Source organism: Gadus chalcogrammus, chromosome 5, assembly GCF_026213295.1.
Source record: "Gadus chalcogrammus isolate NIFS_2021 chromosome 5, NIFS_Gcha_1.0, whole genome shotgun sequence".
Taxonomy (NCBI): domain Eukaryota; kingdom Metazoa; phylum Chordata; class Actinopteri; order Gadiformes; family Gadidae; genus Gadus; species Gadus chalcogrammus.
In genome coordinates this window covers 9,926,323-9,945,710 of record NC_079416.1, presented here as the reverse complement: position 1 = coordinate 9,945,710, position 19,388 = coordinate 9,926,323, and the positions used below count along the sequence as shown (strand labels likewise).

The 19,388-nt window shown below is 45.6% G+C and overlaps 1 protein-coding gene across 1 annotated transcript in view; it reads left to right on the top strand.

Moving 5' to 3' along the window:
- Positions 1-1,336: 1,336 nt before the first annotated feature.
- Positions 1,337-19,388, top strand: part of kiz (kizuna centrosomal protein) — a 32,471-nt gene continuing 14,419 nt past the window's right edge. Inside the window, exons 1-12 of the mRNA XM_056589714.1 lie at positions 1,337-1,452; positions 1,956-2,018; positions 2,332-2,494; positions 4,239-4,313; positions 6,059-6,692; positions 6,910-7,168; positions 11,703-11,822; positions 12,915-13,082; positions 14,518-14,668; positions 17,367-17,447; positions 17,523-17,592; positions 18,330-18,392. Of these exons, the coding sequence (XP_056445689.1) occupies positions 1,373-1,452; positions 1,956-2,018; positions 2,332-2,494; positions 4,239-4,313; positions 6,059-6,692; positions 6,910-7,168; positions 11,703-11,822; positions 12,915-13,082; positions 14,518-14,668; positions 17,367-17,447; positions 17,523-17,592; positions 18,330-18,392 (1,927 nt within the window). The 5' untranslated portion in view covers positions 1,337-1,372. The remainder of the gene's footprint in view (positions 1,453-1,955; positions 2,019-2,331; positions 2,495-4,238; positions 4,314-6,058; positions 6,693-6,909; positions 7,169-11,702; positions 11,823-12,914; positions 13,083-14,517; positions 14,669-17,366; positions 17,448-17,522; positions 17,593-18,329; positions 18,393-19,388) is intronic.

Genomic DNA, 19,388 nt, shown 5'->3' with positions numbered 1-19,388 from the left:
CTCATGCAAATCATGACCTCTGTTAAAGTGCATCAAGAGCTGTGTGTGTGGGTGGGTGCAGTGTATGATTGTGTGTGTGTGTGTGTGTGTGTGTGTGTGTGTGTGTGTGTGTGTGTGTGTGTGTGTGTGTGTGTGTGTGTGTGTGTGTGTGTGTGTGTGTGTGTGTGTGTGTGTGTGTGCGCGTGTGTGTGCGTGTGTGTGTGAGAGTTTGAACACTCACAATTTGTCTCTATTCAGAAGGAAGATGAAACAAAACAATATTGCTGTATTCTGAAAAGAGGTTACGTATTTTAAAACCACCATCTCCCTGTATAATTCGAAAAATAGAAAGTATCATAGGTTAGTGAAGCTAATTTTTGGGGGAAATTGTCTAGCTGGGATTTAGGGGACCACAACTATTATACTCTGTGGTTTCGATACTCATTCCTAATGAAAGCCATTACCAATCTAATTGTGAGAGTGCCTAGTATTATGACCAATGATGTTGAACACTTAAAAAAATCTTCTTTGAGCGCATGCAGAATGACATATTTCCTTCATTAACTCAATGCACTGCCTATCAGCCCTCTGCTGAACAAAGAACCCTGCGACAATATCAATTATACTTGTAGGATGCAAAAAGGGGGATTTATTTCACAACAAATAGCCTCACAGAGAGATTCTGAATAGGCTACATTAGCATGACAAATGGACAACAAAACTCCCCAGTTCAACAGCTAAAGAGCTTTATGATGGGAATTGAATTGAGGAAATTGCTTGATTAGGGTCTGCATTCTGAGGACATGCCAATTACAGCACCCTGGCAAAAAGATAGAGCAATGACAAGTCGACAAACTGCCGTAAGAAGGACAAAAAATTACATTGAAAGAGCTGTCAGTAGTGAACTTTGGAAAATAAGATAAGCTAACCGAAACAGGAAATCGAATCGGAAAATGTGCCTGATAAAGTTGTGGCATAACAGACCAATAAGCGTACAAAACTTGAAGACAAGTAGCGTACAGTAGGTTTGCATTTAGCAAGAAATCTGTAATCCTAGGTCAAACTAATCATGGGGTTGTGTGCCCTTTTCATCGATATAGTTATTATAGCCTACTTACGAACGGAGATGTCATATGCAGATCAAATATTCAGGTAAAAGGCTTCAGGCTGAGGGCTAATTACAACAACTGTATGCTAAAACTTCTAGATTCAGCTTATCAGTTATTACATTTAAACAGCAAAATTATTAGAAAAATTGGCAAAGTTGTGCTTTGGAGATAACATTCGAGAACTCTCCCACGTGGTCCGTTTGTTTACCACTAGGGACTTCTGGGTAGTCGTTCTCATGGTAACCAGTGTAAACACATTCTGCCGCCTCAACGTAACACGGAGCATGAATTTAGAAAACAGCACGCACAATGAGAATCGGTATTATGCAAAGATTGGATCTATTCAGCAAAGTATGCACGAAAGGTACGTTTTTACGTTATTATTCGCTTAAATGCACGGGTCCATAACACATTCTTAGATTGTCCACCAGCCTTCTGAAGTGCGTTCAGTTAGCAAGGGGATATGGGTGGGTGCTGGCTAGTTAGCAAGCTAGATTAGCACAGACAAGTTGCTGCAACTCTGGCGCTGTGCAGCACAGCTAAACGTTAGCTCTCTCTAGAAGCAATCATCTTTACTAGGGGAAATGATTACAACATTGCATGCACGTAAAATGAATACGCAAGCATATATGCTTACATAACGTATGTATTCTACGGAAACACAGTTTACCTTAAAATAGCCAACGCATAGCTAATGACAGTTACATTAGTTAGAGCTATTACCTCTCGACTAGGGTTTTGTTTTATGATAAGCCTCGACCATAACAACTTCAAAGAGTCAAAATAAACACAAAGTGGTTTAAGGCTGTATCGTGTACTGCTTAAACAGTTCGTTTAGATGATTATCCCGCTGACTTCTCCATGCAGGGAAAAGCGGAGGCTGGAGTTGGAGAGGGAGCTGTTTGCCTACTCCCTATCTGATACAAGAATGTAAGTCAATAAAGTTATATCAACCTCAGTAATTCAAGTCAACTGTATTGCAAATTCACTCATCTAGGTCCTCTCAAGAATGATATACAAAACTGTTACTCGATTATATGCCAACATACTAGATTCTCATCTGATATTAGATATAAAATATATTTATATTTTACATATTGGTTATCTTATATATGTATCCATGCATGATGTGTTTATAGATAATGTGAGTGATACTGTACATAACTAGAAAAGTCTAGTCCTTGTTTTTGACAAAGCTCTTAGATAATGTTTCTTTTAAGTAATGGTTCTCCACCGCCCTCAGCTCACAGATAAAGTGTGCCAAACTGCGCAGCTATCTCAAAGAAATCTGTGAGAGGGAAAAGCGTGCAAAAACGAGAAACCTTGAGCTTCTGAGAGATGTGAAGTGCATAGAAATGAGCTTGAAGGAATATGGACCTTCCCGTGCCACTCTACAACAACAAAAGGTTCAACACACTCTCGCTCACTTGCAAGCGCACACACACATGCGTGCGCACACACATAAACACACCCACACAGACCCACACACATCCATAAAAACAGACACACAGAACCATACACACCTGACTGTGGCACTCTACAACGACAAAAGGTTCAACACACTCACTCATGCATACACAGCATGCAGACACACACCCACAGACACACATTCTCTCAAATGTGCATGCACACACACACACACACACACACACACACACACACACACACACACACACACACACACACACACACACACACACAAACACACACACACACACACACACACACACACACACACACACACACACACACACACACACACACACACACATACATCTACACACACGTATGCATGCAAAAAAAATTTTTTTCATTGATTGGAACTGTAGTGTGTGCAATGTGAGCCATTTGTTTGATTTGTATAGCTTATTTACAAAGGTTCAATATGAAGTTCGAACAATGTAATTGTATGCAATAGTTAAACTCAGGCATGCTTTAAAAGTTCTGTGTTTGAGGCTGGGAATGTGTAATTATCATTTGTAGTACGTAATATTGATGTTTCACATGGTTATAAATAATTGCATTGCTATCTTGGAGTAATTTTCAGTTTTCCTACACTACAGGAATATTAACCAGCTTTTGCTTAGTGTAGCATTAGCACCACTCAAATGTCTCTATTTATCACTGCAAGCAAATGAGCAAAAGAAAAAAACAATGAGCGAGTCAGCTTATCACTTAAAACTCAATGGCAGTGCTTGACAGCTTAATATCGAATTAACAAAATTGGTTAATTATGACTCAGTGAGATAATTGCCCAATATAGAGACTCTGAAGTGCTCCAGAGGTTTACTCCTCTCCCCTCAAGCAGTTGGTTTGCTTCGTCTTAATGCTTTTATGAGTAATACATTTTATTTATTTTTTCTGGTCTGGCTTTTCCTTATCCATGAAGGTGTATCTTGCAAATTTGTTTCATTTTTTGGTGTTTACATGTTTCTGTGTTTGGAATTCATGTAATTACATCCACAAAAAACACTAGTGGATGTGAATACACACACACAAACACACACTCTCACACACACTCACACACACTCACACTTACTCTCGAAAGCAAAAACAGGGTCATCATTTTGAAGGTAATTGTTGTAATTCCTTTTAATTAATGATCCATATTACTAGGGTTTGGGATGGAGGCATTCTAAATGGTTAGCCGGAATAGTTCTTTGACTGATACTGTACTAGCTATTGTCCGGAGAAATTGACACGAAAAAGGAAATCTCAGTTGAAAGGTTAGTTGGTTTGTTTGAGTTAATCTCGCCAGTGCAATTAAGACTCTTTGATTGGAATTTGGATTAGCATGGTCAGTCTGGCCTATCAGATAATTAATTAAGAGTGTTGACAGCCTCCTTCCGGGGGGGTGGGGGGGGGGGGCATTCATGAGGGAATACCGTTTCTACTGACTTGATCCCATGCCAAACGTCCCTCTGTTGGCAGATGATGTTCACCACGCAGCATTATCATGTAGACACAATCCCTGGTGTTTGCGATTGGCATGTTCAATAATGTGAGGCCCTTTTGGGAATATCGTAATCACTGCGTTACCGTTGCTAAATTGTTTAAATTATTTGGCGGCTATTTGATGTGAACAAATGGTTCGATAATGAACCGGCCGACAAAAAAAGCGGTTTTATGTGTTTTTATTTTTGTATACAGGCTGAACACTTGGATCGCATTTCCAATTTCATGGCTGGAAGGAAAAAGAAAGAACAAAAGTCAAATGAGCAAAAGGTAACCATAACCATATATACATAGCTTTAAATATAAATATGCCTCTGTTCAAGTCAAATACATTTTAAGAATTACTAACCCACAGTGAGTAGAAATATCAGCTCAAATGTATTATTTAACCACACAAACATTAATTTGTTAGTCAAGCTAAGGGCGTCCCTTTATTTATAGCTGGCTTATAATGGCTTTGTGTAAAGAGTCTTGTTGTTATTCAAATGTTCTGGTTCAAATATAGTCACAATTGAATGGAAAAATGTTCTTTGTTCTGCACAGGCCTTTTGTTGAGTGATCACACAGAAGCCGGCTTCCTGCTTTTGGTGATCAAATTTGCACTTAATACAAGGGGCAATGCAAATCTTAAACAAACTGCCGCTGTTGTCTTTGTCGCCGTTGTTGTTGTTGTTGTTTTGTCAAGGTTCAGCACAACAAAGAGACCGTATGGCATTATGCAGGAGAATGTGTAAGAAGGGGCGCATACGTCCAGGCTGTGTATCTGGTGGTGCGCAGGTGCCTAATCCTCGCCGGCGCCGCATCGGAGCCAGCAATGTAGTTCAAGCCCATAGCTGCTTCCTTTTTCTCCCTTCACTTAAAGCAGTTAAAGCTCTTTCAGATGAAATGTCTCAGGCATCTCATAATAACTTGGAGCATGCTGTCTAGAGCAGTCACTTGTAACTGTGTGCACACCGCCCCCCCCCCCCCCCCCCCCACCCGACCACCCCCCCCCCCCCCATCCCATCCCCATCCCACCCATATCCCCTTTCTCAGCCTGCCGGTATTGTAATGAGCAAAAATGGTGCCGTCGCTCCATTATGCATACAAGCCAGTGGCTGGCAGTGTGCATGTCCCTCAGGCTGCAGCATTCATTAAGGGAAGCTTACCGGGCTGAAAGCTGGAGACGGACGATAACGGGATATGATTTTCATATTTAATACATTCCTTGGAAGAGCACACGCGTGCGGCAGATTGATAGAAGAATCAATTGCTACTTTAGTGAAACACTTTCTACTTTGCCCTGCAGCTAGCGATGGAATCACTCAGCCAAGAAATTAACTTTTCCTCTTTTTTTTATTTTTTTACCTACTTTGTGGATCTGCTGGGCAAGGCTGCATTGGTTTACAGTGAATGTTATTAAGCAGCTAACTGTTTGGTATTTAAGACTCTTATCAGAAAAGAAACAGAAGCTGTGTTTTTTTATTTTTTTATGATGTTTGGAAGGGGGCTGTTTACGCCGCTCTTCCTCTCCCACGGTGACATTGCAGACACAAATCAAAACTTGCTAATAAGATTAAAAGTTAAAACATTGATCCCCAAAACAATCTTTCAAGAGAAAGGGTTAGGAGGAGTCTGACCTTGGCGCGGAAAAACCGCCCGTATTTAGGAAAAATGTGAAATGGATAGTTTGAGACACTTGAGTGGAATATCTGCTGGACTAAGCTCGTAGGTTTATATTTCAGTAGGAAATCTACAGCTGTGGATTCAATGATTTTAAAACGCTTGCTGCGTTCTTAGCCGACTTGTAGGAATGGTCTCAAGGGTTGTCAAGAAACCGACCGTTTGGTAGCAAGTACTGCGGCGCAAGCTGCCGCAGAAGACACCCTCATAGCCGTGCAGCCTTTTATGTCCGCACAGCGTTTAATGGATCTCAATGAATCCCTATTATTTTTACACACACTTTCACAGAAAATTCTCAGTGCTTAGTACCACTGCTGGATAATTGTATTAAAGTGTGTCATCCTCATTCACAGGTTGATTCTGCACACACACTAAACAAGCGATACCCTGACGCTCAGGTCACCGAAGACCTCGACCGCGTCCCACCGGGGACGTCGGCGGGACCCCTCCAGAGCTGCTCTGGCGGCGCCAAAGCTGTCGCCGCACGTGCGCCCTCACACCGAGCCTCAGCATCCTCAGCAGCGGCGGCGGCGGCGGCGGCGGCGGCGGCGGCGGCGGTGCATCACTCCCCCACTACACACGCACCCTCCCCCCAACGCCCCCCGAGTGGCCTTTTGAACGACCATAGAGTCTGCCGAGAGGCTGCCACCGTCGGACCGGCAAATTTATCAGATGACATTTATCAGGGCAACGGAGTTCACCCCGACGGCTGTGATCCAAGTGTCAGGCGTGAAAGGCCGGCGCCCGCGTCCGGCCGCAGCGTGACTAGCGAGGCTGCCGGTGGTGGGGATGAGCATTCACCGTCGCCGCCGGCAACCGCCACGCGACCTCAACCGAGTGCTTTACTCGCCGGTGACCTCAGCCCCGTTTGGTACAAGAATCCCCCCGCAGACGCTGTCGCCCTTCAATCCCCGGTCTTGGAGGAGAAAGACGTGACCCATTCAGTGGCCCACGCATTCACCGGAGAGGAATGGCAGGAAGTACCAGGTTTGCAGGGTGATTGGAGGGGTGTAATCGTTTTCCTGCCTTTCTAGGATCAGATCTATATCTGTATAAGAGTGGAGCTGCATTCATGTAGATACTGATATAGATAAAGAAATATTTATTCATGACGTTGTATATTTTTGATAGATACACTTAGCCTCTGACACTTACATGCTCATACAATAAAGATGGAGGTCCTGCGTTTACATGGGTATTTCAGGTGAAGGCGAGGGGAACCTGAGCGTGGCCAGCTCTAGCGTGTTGTCGGTGAGCAGCGCCAGCGACCTGTCCATCTCGCTGACCGAGTCGGAGCCAGAGGACGAACTGGCCGACGACGGGGGCTACCTCCACGACCGGGGGTCCATGGCCAGCCCCTCCCCCGCCAGGCGTAGCTCTTCCCCTGTAGCTCCTCCACGATCGTCCACGCCCGCATCGCGGTCGGACGCAGATTCACGACCTACAGATCGCACCGCAGAAAGGTATGGTTGAAAGGAAGAAAACACATACGCTGCGATGAGTCAGTGGAGAGATGCCTGATTGATCCTGCAAGGTCACATGCACTCACAAAAAGGTGCTTTATTCACAATATGGTTTAAGTAATTAATGTAGAGCAACTTGATTGTGACTTTTAATTGTGATTACTAAAATTTGCTGGGGGGGGGCAATGCTGTTGATGAGTCGCCTTCTTAATGGTGAAAACGAGAATAATAATTCTGCGACACGCACGGTGGTGTGTATGTATGGCAAATACCAGGAAGAGGGTTTCTATGGTAACGGACACAGTGAGGGGTTCGGCTACAGCAGCTACTGGGAAAGAAGCGCATTTTTAAATAGTGAATAAAGAGATTCAAATTAACATGATATAGTGAATATGAAATAAGACCAATTCAAATATATTTGTTATATAAAAAGATATATGACACTACAGATAAACTGAGAAATCTGCATCGGTTGCATTCATTATAACATTGAGTGTTCTCAATCTAACAGTAAATGTTGCTTTGTACCATTTGTAACTTGGTTATCGCAGCCTCAGCTTTCATTGACAAACATGCATTTGTTTTGTTTGCGCAGTGATAGATTTACTGAGTGTATCCCCTAATTGTGAAGGCATCACAAAGATGAGGGTTGAAGACCCCTACATTGAAGTTAATCTTTACCAATCCGAGCCGGGCGGAGGTGGATTAAAGGGGGAGGGCTGAACGGCCCCTCAAACACAGCAGTTTATGGCATTGATTGGAGGGCCAAGCTAATTGCCAATGAGCTGCTGACAGGTAGCAATTGTGATGGCATGACATTTCATTAATGGGCTGCAGTTTATCTTACACTTGATTGGGATAGAGAAATGGCTAATAGGGTTTTTTGTTGCCACGGCTTTGATGCTTGCTCTGTTGTACTGACTTGTAAAGAGTACAGAGCTGCTGTTACAGTTTTTTTGGAGTTAATAATTAGTGTTATTGTTGAAAATAATGACAATTCATCCTTTTACTATAATCTTCATGCCAAATCTGCATTATGAACGCCTAAGGTAGATTGATAAATCTGATGTCTATATTCAAAGGTTCATTGCCCACCTACTATGGTCAATAATACACGATTTAGGACAAGATTCAACCTTCAACCAAAGGTTGATTCATTAAATTTAATGAAATAAACCTCACCGTAGTATAACACATATATTTTTTACTGATAGGACACTATTCTTTCCAACAATAAACATTACAGGATGTTTTGTTATTTTGTAATTTAAAGCTGGTGCACAGCTGTTTCTTTAATCATTTTCATTTGACTTGTAGTAGAACCTGGTAATGGTGTAGGCTTGCCACTGATATGAGTGTTTCTAGGATGTTTCTAGCAAAGGAGACCCAAAGCACAGCATTGGTATTATTTATTTATATCTTCATTTTTATCAGAGGTGCGAACATTCACTGGACCACCACAAATGCGTTGACTCATTCAAAGTCTTAATGCAAGAATATATTTGTTGTGAATAAAAAAAGCTGAACATTTTACAGACGTAGTAACAACACCTAATGTATCACCTAGTAAGTAACCCAAAGTAGTAGTAGTATATAAATAAATACTATGGCAGGAATGTGAGAGAAAGCATTACGCTGCCGCAGTGCTAGCATCAACTTTGGCAATAGCCGCCGCCGCGGTGGCAGCCGCGCACCTTAAACTGAGCGCTCAGGGCCCGTGACCGACAGCACTGCCATAATCCAAGATAATGCCCTAGCTGCAATTTTCTGCTCCAGAGACTTCAGGAAGTCCTCAGCGGAGGAGGGGCAAATGTGTGGCGCCACAGAGTGTGTTCTGGAAGGTGGGCGATGTGGACAAGCTCTCACCGTTAGCTCTTGGTTAGCATGATGGAGGCTTCTGAGTTGGAGGATCATTTTGAATGGTGTTTGACCTGCCCAGAAAATACAAACTAAGAATATCCCTCCTTTTTTCCAAATACAAGCCGGTCTCTTTCCAAATACAAGCCCTCTAAGCCCTTCAAGAGAATAATAGAAAAAATACTTTTAACGAAAAGCATTACATTTGCAGGGTTGTTGACTTGCAACAACCCTGCAACAATATCTGACCCATTTGGAATTTGATAAAAAAAAAATTGTGTTTTATAAAGGTAACTGGTATACTGTGTTAATATATAAACAGAATATATAATAATACATACATCATATATGCTTTTTATAGTACACAGTGTAAACTGTAACTGTGGCTACACAGTTTTTGGTGCGATTTAGAGGGTGCCAGCAACCTAAAGCATTTCACTCCTTCACCCTCTCTTAGATGCTGTCACATTTTATGTTTCTGAACATTACACGGAGGATGTTTGTGTTGCCATAATGATGTGGAGAATCTCTCTCTCTCTCTCTCTCTCTCTCTCTCTCTCTCTCCCCCCCCTTGTGTGAAGTGTGAAGAACAATGCTTGTGGCACAGGGCCGTGTCTCTGTGTGGTCTCGCTCCACCCATACAGTGTGACCTCAGGAGGGGCCACCGTTAGCCTGTGTTTGGGAGAAAGTGGTGGTGGTGGTGGTTGTGGTGGTGGTGGGGAGGCTGCAGCTGCCATTGTTAACACCAAGGGTCTCCGACCATGGGGAGAGAACAGCGAAAGCTTTGATGTAAAGCTCAGAATGCATGCAGTCTTCAAGGCTTACTTTGAATCTGTGCCCCCACTCCCTATCTCTCTCTCTCTCTCTCTCTCTCTCTCTCTCTCTCTCTTATCCGTGTCTCTCTTTCTCTCCCTCCCCTCTCCCTCTCTCTGTTTCTCTTTTATTTTCCTCTGTCAAGGTTATAATTTATATTGGTCTTTCCATTCAGCTCACAAGCAGTAAAAAACCAAGCCTGGTCAATTCATTACGTTATCCCATTATATTTCACCTCCGGCATTGCCCTGGCTGGGGCTGACATATCCCCCAGCTTTCTACAAGGCTCATCATAATAAGGCTGCACACTTTCCTCGTTTCCAACACGTTACCCCTTAATAGATGATGGTTGAGCTATAGCTGGTGTTGTTTTTTTTACCCCCATCTCCATGTCGCTTACCGTCCATGAAAGGCCTGTTTTCTGCGTGCTGTCATTGGCTAACCGTGACAATGGAAGGCAGATATTTTTTCGTTATTCTTTTATTGCACCGTATCCAGATTTTGTGTAGGCAGGGATGGGGTGGGTGTTGTTGGTGTTGCTGCGTTCAATCTGGCATCTGCAGTGCTCTTCTATTATCACTCGCTGTCTATGGGCCCGTTCCTATTGTGTGCTCGTGTTTATTTGTTTTTTTTGGGGCATTTTTGTGTCTGCACTCGTCGTGGTGTGTAAAGATCTTCCCAACCCCTGACACCAATCACTCCAAAGATGAGGCCGCGGAGCGTGGGGAACCAACCTGCGACGGGGCGATGCACCCTGCAGGGTAATATCACAGCCGAGCAAGGATGACCCTCTACCACTCTTACCGGCTCTCTCTCTCTCTCTCTCTCTCTCTCTCTCTCTCTCTCTCTCTCTCTCTCTCTCTCTCTCTCTCTCTCTCGGGCTCGCGGCTAACAATACACTCCCCAGCCATGTCGAGATGCTGCCAAACAAGCGAATCCTAAAGTGAGGTTGCACACCCAGTCACAAACTCTCCCCCCTCGAAATAAAATGCACATGAATCAAGAGAGACCTGCAGGAGCACGCGACATATTCCATTTCTTTCTCCCTTTTCTCTAAAGCTCTCATTTTCAAGGGCATTGACGTGCAAAAGTGGAGGCAGAAAGATGATGACTATTTCAAGGCCCACTCTGGAGCTGTCGAAGGGGAAGGGAAGGGTGTGTGTGGGGCTGGGGCCGCGTCCACCTGCGCTACTTCAGCCACACGGACTCGGCTGTAGCTGGCACCAAGGCGTAAGATCATCCGGCATGCATGCAAGTTAGCTACCGGTTAGCGACCGGTGACCACAGAAGCTGCAATTGTCGGCTGACCCTCTGACCCATGCAACCCATCTAAGATGCAACTCTTTTTTTATCTCCTCTGTTATATGTTTTTGTTGACGTATTTGCATTTTTTTGTGGGCGGAACTAGGCGGAGAACGAATATTTACTCACATAAGTCCTCTTCTTCGTTTTCCCTTCTCCCCTGCTCTCCTTTAGTAGTAGTAGTAGTAGTAGTAGTAGTAGTAGAACTCCTTTTCAACAAATTGTACCAGCTGTTAAATTGAACTCAAACATTCATCTTTTTATGTGGACCTTGCAAGTACAAGCCGTCATTCCAGAGGCATCAATAGATATTTGAATAGTCGAAGGCCCAAACTGTGGCACCGGCACTCTAACCGCCGGATTCCTCCGGCAGGCCTTGAGAACTTCAAGGAAATCGCCTAAAGAGGGTTTCAATGAAAAAAAATGAAAAAGTGGATCGCACAAGTTTTGATCATACGCATCCTCCAACAAATAGTTGGAATATTGATAAAATAACCTCTTTTCCCTTTTTTTTTGTTGTATAATTTCCTTTCAGCCCTCTTAATGCGTAATGCTCTTTCAGACTCACCCATGAAGGACTCTATTATCTGCTGGAGAGCATCGAAGGACGCCTGCGGGACTTCCACGCCGATGCCTACCTGGCCTCTTTGATTGAGGACGGCAAACTCAACGCAATCATCAGGTGCATATTTCGCCAAATGAAATCGCCAGTGTCAACGTTTAGACGTTTCGTCCGCCGTCACGTCCTTTTCCCTTCATGCGGATATTTTGATAACGCACGTTGTCTTTTCTTCTTCCATCTCTATGTTGTTATTTTTCCCCCGGTGATTATTTTAGGGTGCAGCAGTGGTCATCGAGCCAATCTCACGCACGCAGAGGGATATGTATTACCCTCGGTGTGGAGGGCTCTCACTTTAAATGAAGTGTCCTCACTCAACACTGATAGCAACGAGACAGACACACACACACACACACACACACACACAAACACACACACACACACACACACACACACAACAAATAAACACTTGGTCTCCGAGGGGGGTTATAGTGTGCAGTCTCTGCGGTGCCATTGTCCTGGTAGGGCGATGTTGGCTCAATGAAGGATGGGGTAGGACATCGGTTTTCATTACCAGATCACGGCTCACTTTTTCTTCACGACGGTCGTTCAATAACCATAATTGGATCTCTGCTCACAAAGTGTCGGAGGATGAAGTCTTCCTTCTTTCGTCTTTTCTTCACCTAATTATATGAACATTAAATTTATTAATCAATGCCAAGCTTGTAAATGCCAGCATGTTAAGTGGCATAAAGATGAACATCCTAAACTCAGTACATTACTGACGAGGACTTTGATATCATTTGTTGTTTAAGCGTAATGTAATATATGTATAATAATAATATATAATAATAATATATGATACAAGATAATAATGTAATCCTATAAACCTAAAGCATGTCGACATGCCTAAGCGCAAGTTTATGTCGGTACATGTGTGAATGCTTGAACATGGGTGTTTGTGTGTGTGTGTGTGTGTGTGTCTGTGTGTGTGTCTTTTAAATGTGTTTGTGGGAGAGAGCCGGAGAGGGTCGTTTAGCCCAGGCTCTTAGCCTAGCAATCCACATGGCACTATCTGACTGCTCTGTGTGTGTGTGTGTGTGTGTGTGTGTGTGTGTGTGTGTGTGTGTGTGTGTGTGTGTGTGTGTGTGTGTGTGTGTGTGTGTGTGTGTGTGTGTGTGTGTGTGTGTGTGTGTGTGTGTGTGTGTCGGTCAGCCTCTGTAACAGGGGAGCGCTGAGTGTGAGCGATGCAGACCTGGAAGAATGCAGCGCGGTGGTCCTACGCGAGCTCCAGAGGTTGTGCTGGAGCACGGAGAGGGGCTGCCTGCTGCCCTGGGAGCTGGTGGGGGGCCAGAGGGGCAGCCCCCAGCCGCAGGACATCAGGTGCAGTGTCCCGGGCTTTGGGGCAGCGGGGGGACGTGGACGCATGATGAAAGACGCATAGCAAAGACACATAAAAATATGTTTTGTCTTTTGTGTTTTGGGTTTGTTTACATCTTGTACGTTCATGTCCTGTGGTCATGAGGTGTGTGGGATGTCATGAGGGTTAAGACGTGTGTGTGTGTATGTGTGTGTGTCTGTGTGTGTGTCTGTGTGAGTCTATGTACAATTCAAGATTAGGAGATTGTGAATAGGATAGCTGTATTAAGTTGATACTTTTTACGATGCTGAGTTCATATTTGAGATAAAGGAGTTTGATGAGGGAAAAAAAGCAATTTACCAAGGTGGCAGAGTTATCGTACATCACGTCGTCAGTGCGTTCCAGTCCTCTATCGCAAACCCTCAGCTTTTTGTATCGACCCAGCAAGAGAGAGGACCCCACGTTTACGTGAGTGCGAGTGTGTGCGTATGTGTGTAGAATGGGGACATCTCTCCTGCTTCTCCCATAATGAATATGCGCCATAATAGAATGATTCACAGCCCAGCTTTTAGCTGCTACAAAAACTGAGAGAGTTCAAGGGACCTTTTTCTCCTTTTCAAAGTCACAAAAAAGAAAACACATTTTAGGCTGATTCTAATTTTTTTCACACCGTTTATTCAAGAGAATGTGTTTTTATTCCTCACATTCATTTTTTTTTTTTTACACAGCAGTTTGAGAGAGGGCGTCCAGACCGGGCATTCGCTATGAGTGCCTCAGACAGCAGGGTCTGTTAACACGGCCATTTGATGCACTCCTCTTCCTGTGGCCTCCTGCGTGGAGTTCACGGCTGGGCTGGACAGGGGAAGGTCATGGGTAAATTAAAAGGCCCTATCTGTGACTCCCTAGTGCGTTTGGGTAATGAGGAGGCGTGTTGGCGGCCTCCCTCCGCTCGGCCGCCTTATTGATTCTCAGAGCGAGACCTTACGGGCATTACATGCACTCAAATCCAATAAAAAGCATTCAGCAGAGGCCAGCTAAATCCCTTCTTTTCTGCAGAGATACCTTTCTGGCTGGTGCATGTCTTTAGACTTATTATGGCGGGGTTTATATATATTTCTCGACTGGACTTCATAGTCTACTGTGTTGAAAGGGTATAATAAAACAGCCTTTTGAGGAAATACAATTATTCTTATTTAATGTGTTTACTTATTAAGAAGCAGACCAATTAAAAAATATATATGTACATGTATGTGTGTGTCTGCGAGCCTGCAGTGTGTGTGTGTGTGTGTGTGTGTGTGTGTGTGTGTGCGCGCGTGCATGGCTGTGTTTGATCTCCCGACGTGTGTATCTAATGAGACACCCTCTCTTCTCTTCCTCTGTCTCTCTTTCTTTCTCCCTGGGTCTCTCGCTCGGTGCTCCGTGGGTCTTCCCCCCCCCCCCTCCTACCCGCCGCCGCAGCTCAGGCCTCCCCCCTGACGGCGCTGGCCTGTGGGATCGCTGGTTCAAGCACGCCCTTCTGCTGAAGGAGCGCCGCGTCACCGGCACCGAGCGCCTGCTGCAGCTCTTCACGCCGCTGCTGCTGCCGCGCCATGCCACCTACGGCCACCAGGTAGCAGCAGCACACGCACACACAGGCACACACACACACACACATTAGGCACGCGCACACACATGCGCACGCATGCGCACACACACAAGCGCATGACCACACACACACAAACACACACACACACATGCATAAATACCCCCTCCACACACACACAGACAAATACCCACACACAAAAATACCCACGTACACACACACACAAATACCCACGTACACACACACAAATACCCACGTACACACGCACAAAAACAAATACCCACGTTCACATGTACACACACACAAATACCCACCTACACAAATACACACACTGACATGCATGCACTCACTCTTATACCATTAGCACTCAAAATATAGGCACACAACAAAACTCACAAAGCACCCACCCACGCACACAAACACCTAAATACAGACACATACATACATTCCACACACACACAGTCAAAACGCACACACATACGAAAACCATACCCACACGCACTCAACGCATCATTTTGGGTGTTGTTAACTCAAGACTGGCCTGTGGGTGCTTTTACCTGAGCCATTATAGGGTGTCGGGTGTTGCACGCCTGCTCTTCAGATTGCGGCGCACGTTGACCCAAAACCAAAGGGAAAGCCGGATCCCCCTGAAAAATCCCCCAAATAAGCGGCGTGTCGGGCCTTTAACGGGTTATTAGGCGGTGTGTCATGCCGTCGCCTAGCTCCCATTTAAACCCTCTCTTCCACAACACACATCCTTTTGATGTCCTCCCCCCGCTCATTGAACCTGTGGTCGGATAACGGACAATTAAACACGAAAGGAAATCATGGGGAATATTAGCACGGCCAAGCACGAAGATGACGCTAGGAGCTCTCTGCTTTCGCTCTGAGCACGGGGTCTGCTTACAAGCTAAACCCACCTTTTATAATCTTCTAATCTAGATGACTATTGGCTCGGGGGGGTTTATGTCATTTTGAATGTTAATGATCAACAGTCTTGGAGCGTTATTTTTCTTTGGCCGTTTGTTTGTTCATGAGAAATCGGTCTCCCTTGCGGCGGGGGAAGCTGTGCGGAAGCAGTTTCCCTGTGCGAGTAAGAGGAGGGACTGTAGAGGCTCTTGAAAATATGAGCTGACGAAGGAGGAGAGGGCGCCGCAATCTCCATCATCGCATCGAAGTGCAAAAGCCTAAGCAAACTCTCTGGCTATCTCTAGATACTCACGATCTCTCTCTGCTTAGATATACCTAACTCTAGCTACCTCTCTCTCTCGCTCTCTCTCCTTGCTCGTTCTCTCTCTCTCTGTTTCTCTTTCTCTTTCTCTCTTTGTCTTTCTTTAACTCTCGCTCTCTCTCTCTCTGTACTCGTTCTCTCTCTAACTCTCTCTCTCTCTAACTCTCTTTCTCTCTGCTTACTCTTTACCAGCCAGAGCATGCAAAACATTCTGTTCACGTCTCTTCTCGCCGCCTGGCCACTCTGGCGAAGGGGGGCAGGCACACACACACACACAATCACATACTCACACACTCACACACTCTCAAAGACGCCCTTTGAATATCCAAGCGTTAATAGTTGTGTCCGTTGATATTTTAAAATGCAGTGGGTTGACCCAGTGTCCTCAAGGCCCCTCGTCCGGGGGGTCGGGGAGAATCAAAGATATCAAAGACTATGATCAAGACCATTATAGAATTTGATTTATAAGGTATTTATTTTGTATTGCGCAACATCACAGTGCATTGGCGAGTTTGGGGCGTTTTGCATCCATTCCTTTTCCACTCCTTCTTCTCAGATCAACAGAAACGGCGCCCAGTGCCAGTTTGGTACGGCGGTTGAACAGTGTGTCACACTGTGCACACAAAGTTTGTTCGCCATCAAAGACCCCTCCTGATCAGTCCCCTTCATATTGGCGCTCATTAAAAACCCAAAAGTTGCTAATGAGGCGCTCTTTGATGATGTCGATGCCTGGGGTTTTGATATGGCGGGGGGGGGCTGGAGAGAACGCAGAGAGTGAGAGAGAGAGAGAGAAATAGAGGTGAGTGATGGAGAGGAAGGGGGGGAGAGGAGGAGAGAAGGATGGGGAAGGAGAGAGTAGGAGTGAGGAAGTAGGAGAGAGAGAAGGGGAGAGAGAGAGCGGGGGAGATGGACGGAGGGTGGGGATAATGGACAAGCGGCACCTCCCTGCTCCTCATGTCACACACCACCGCTCCTTGTCCCCCCCCCCCCGGAGATGCAACAACAACAACAACGCTAGCTAGGAGAGGTAGCGGTGAGCGGGAGAGGGGGGAGGGAGGAAGAGGAAAGGGGAGGCGTTTGTCTCCATCCCCTCAGCCGAGGGATGAGGAGATCTCTGGAAGGTGTTGCACATTAACACCAGGCTGATTGCATTCTGTAGGCGCTTCAATAAGCTTATGGATGGCAAGAGGAGGGGGGAGAGAGAAAGAGAGGAAGTGGAAAGTGGAAAGTGTGAGAGGATGGAATCATCTATTTTTTTTTGTACTTAAACAGGAGACTGCATAATAGAGAGAGAGAGAGTGCGAGAGCGTGAAGTTATATTGTTCCCCTCACCAGGGGGTGGGCAGGGTGGTCTTCAGTGGCGCCACCAGCCAGAGCAGGGGGGGGGGGGAGGGGGGGGAATGACTTGGCTAATTGGCGGCGCTTCAATTTGACGCTACCCTCCAGAACGGGAAGGCAATTAAGAGAGCTGCTTTTAATTTGTGCTCTGCGCAGGCCAAAGTGCTGCTGAGGACACTTCTGTCCCGGTCCAGAGAGGAGTGTGCCAAGGAGGAAGAGCAGCAGCCGCAGCAGGAGGAGGAGGAGGAGGAGGAGGAGGAGGAGGAGGAGGAGGAGGAGGAGGAGGAGGAGGAGGAGCGGAGGAGTGATTCTTCTTCGTCGCATAGTCGGAAACTGGAGGAAGCACCGACGTCCAGACCGCCACAAAACCCGGGAGCACAAGGTCACTGAAGGCTGTTGTCAGATGTTTGTTTGGGCTGCTGGGTTTTATAGATTGGTTGCATAGAATGGGACCAAGGGGGGGTGTTATTATTATAAGCTTACTATCTCTTATATTGGTGACACATTATGTGGCATTGAGCAATACTGTTCTCTGGTTTTGTCAGGAGTCACATTAGATTCCAGCATTATCATTACAAAGATTATAAACCAAGAGTTGTCAATGGCTCTATTACTTACATCAATAATAACAATTTGCTAGAATCTTTATCCCCCTCCCATCTAACATTATTATAAATCGTGCGATGTGGAGAAAGGCTGGTCGTTGGACATACTGTATTTAAACCTCTGCCACTTATAAGAGGCCTTCTCCACCCAGCAATTCAACTTTCCTTTATCTTTTTTTACTATTTCACTGAGGAAGAAAAAAAAACGATTTCAGTAGAGACGCTTTTCCTCTGTCTCTCTTTTAATGGCCGTTCCATGAAGCCCCAGAGTGTTCACTGGACGCTATTCAGAGGCTACGGGGGAAATGAGTCCCCCCTCAGCCCTTGCCCCCTCACTCTGTGTCCCCAACACCCACCTCCCTGGCTCTGCCTCTCACTGTGGACGGACGGTCTCTCTCTCTCTCTCTCTCTCTCTCTCTCTCTCTCTCTCTCTCTCTCTCTCTCTCTCTCTCTCTCTCTCTCTCTCTCTCTCTCTCTCTCTCTCTCTCTCTCTCTCTCTCTCTCTTCCTTACAGCACTACAAAGTGGAGGAGAGGACAGCCAGGACGAAAGCCCCGTTGAAAGTATTCCTATTAGAGGTAAAAAGGCAGCTCCAGGTTTCCCCCCGGATGTATTCAGCGTGCGTTGTGTGGTTTTGTTTTCTTCTCGCCCTGCTGTAAATAATGGTATCCCCCCCCCCCCACACACACACACATACACACACAGACACACCCGCCCACCACCCCCTTTTGATTCATTTTTAAACCCCGGGAAGGATTATCAAGGTGAATCCGGGGGTCAAAGTCCCACCTCAGAGCGCCACCACGACTCCTGCTAATTATCTCTCAGAGAACTCAAGGAAAAAAAATAAATTTCAGAAGCCCACATGTTATTATTCTTTTGGGACATTGTGGAGAAAAAAGGGATGATTCCCAGGTCTCCCCCTGGCATAATGTGTCCCTGCTTTAATTGTCAGAACACCGGGGGGCTGCGGGTGCCCGAGATCTGTCGTCGGTTCTCATTATTGACCAAACAATGTCCGGGGCGATGCTGGACATGAAACGGCCCTAGATATGAAGGCATGCTGAATCCCCCCCCCCCCCCCCCCCCCTCTCCTTTAGTTGACTTCAGCCGTCAGATTTCCCGCTGAGCGTTTCAAGTCGACTACGCGCACTTCCCAAGGTGTGTGGAGCGAACAAATGAAGCCAGCTTCCTATCGCTATAATTAATCCCCCCCCCCCCCCCACCACCCCTCCCAAAAAGAAAAGGGACAGGGGACTGATGCTGCGTCCAGCGTCTGCGTCTCATGGCGTGTGTAAATCTTTAGTTGTCATCAAGCCTTCGATCTTAGGACGGACTGTTATCCCTCAATTTAATTTCTACCTGGAAATCCAGCTTGCCTGCTTTAAATGAAAGCAGTTAGCTTGAAAGCAAAAAAATAAAGAACAACGGTCGATTGATGCGTGTGGGGGTCAGACTACAATCACACGCAAACGTGTAATGTAAACACCACAGTGTTCAGGGCCACATTATAAATGTTGAATACATTTTGGGTATAGCTTGCGTTGCATAATTCAGCCGGACGTTAAATGTTA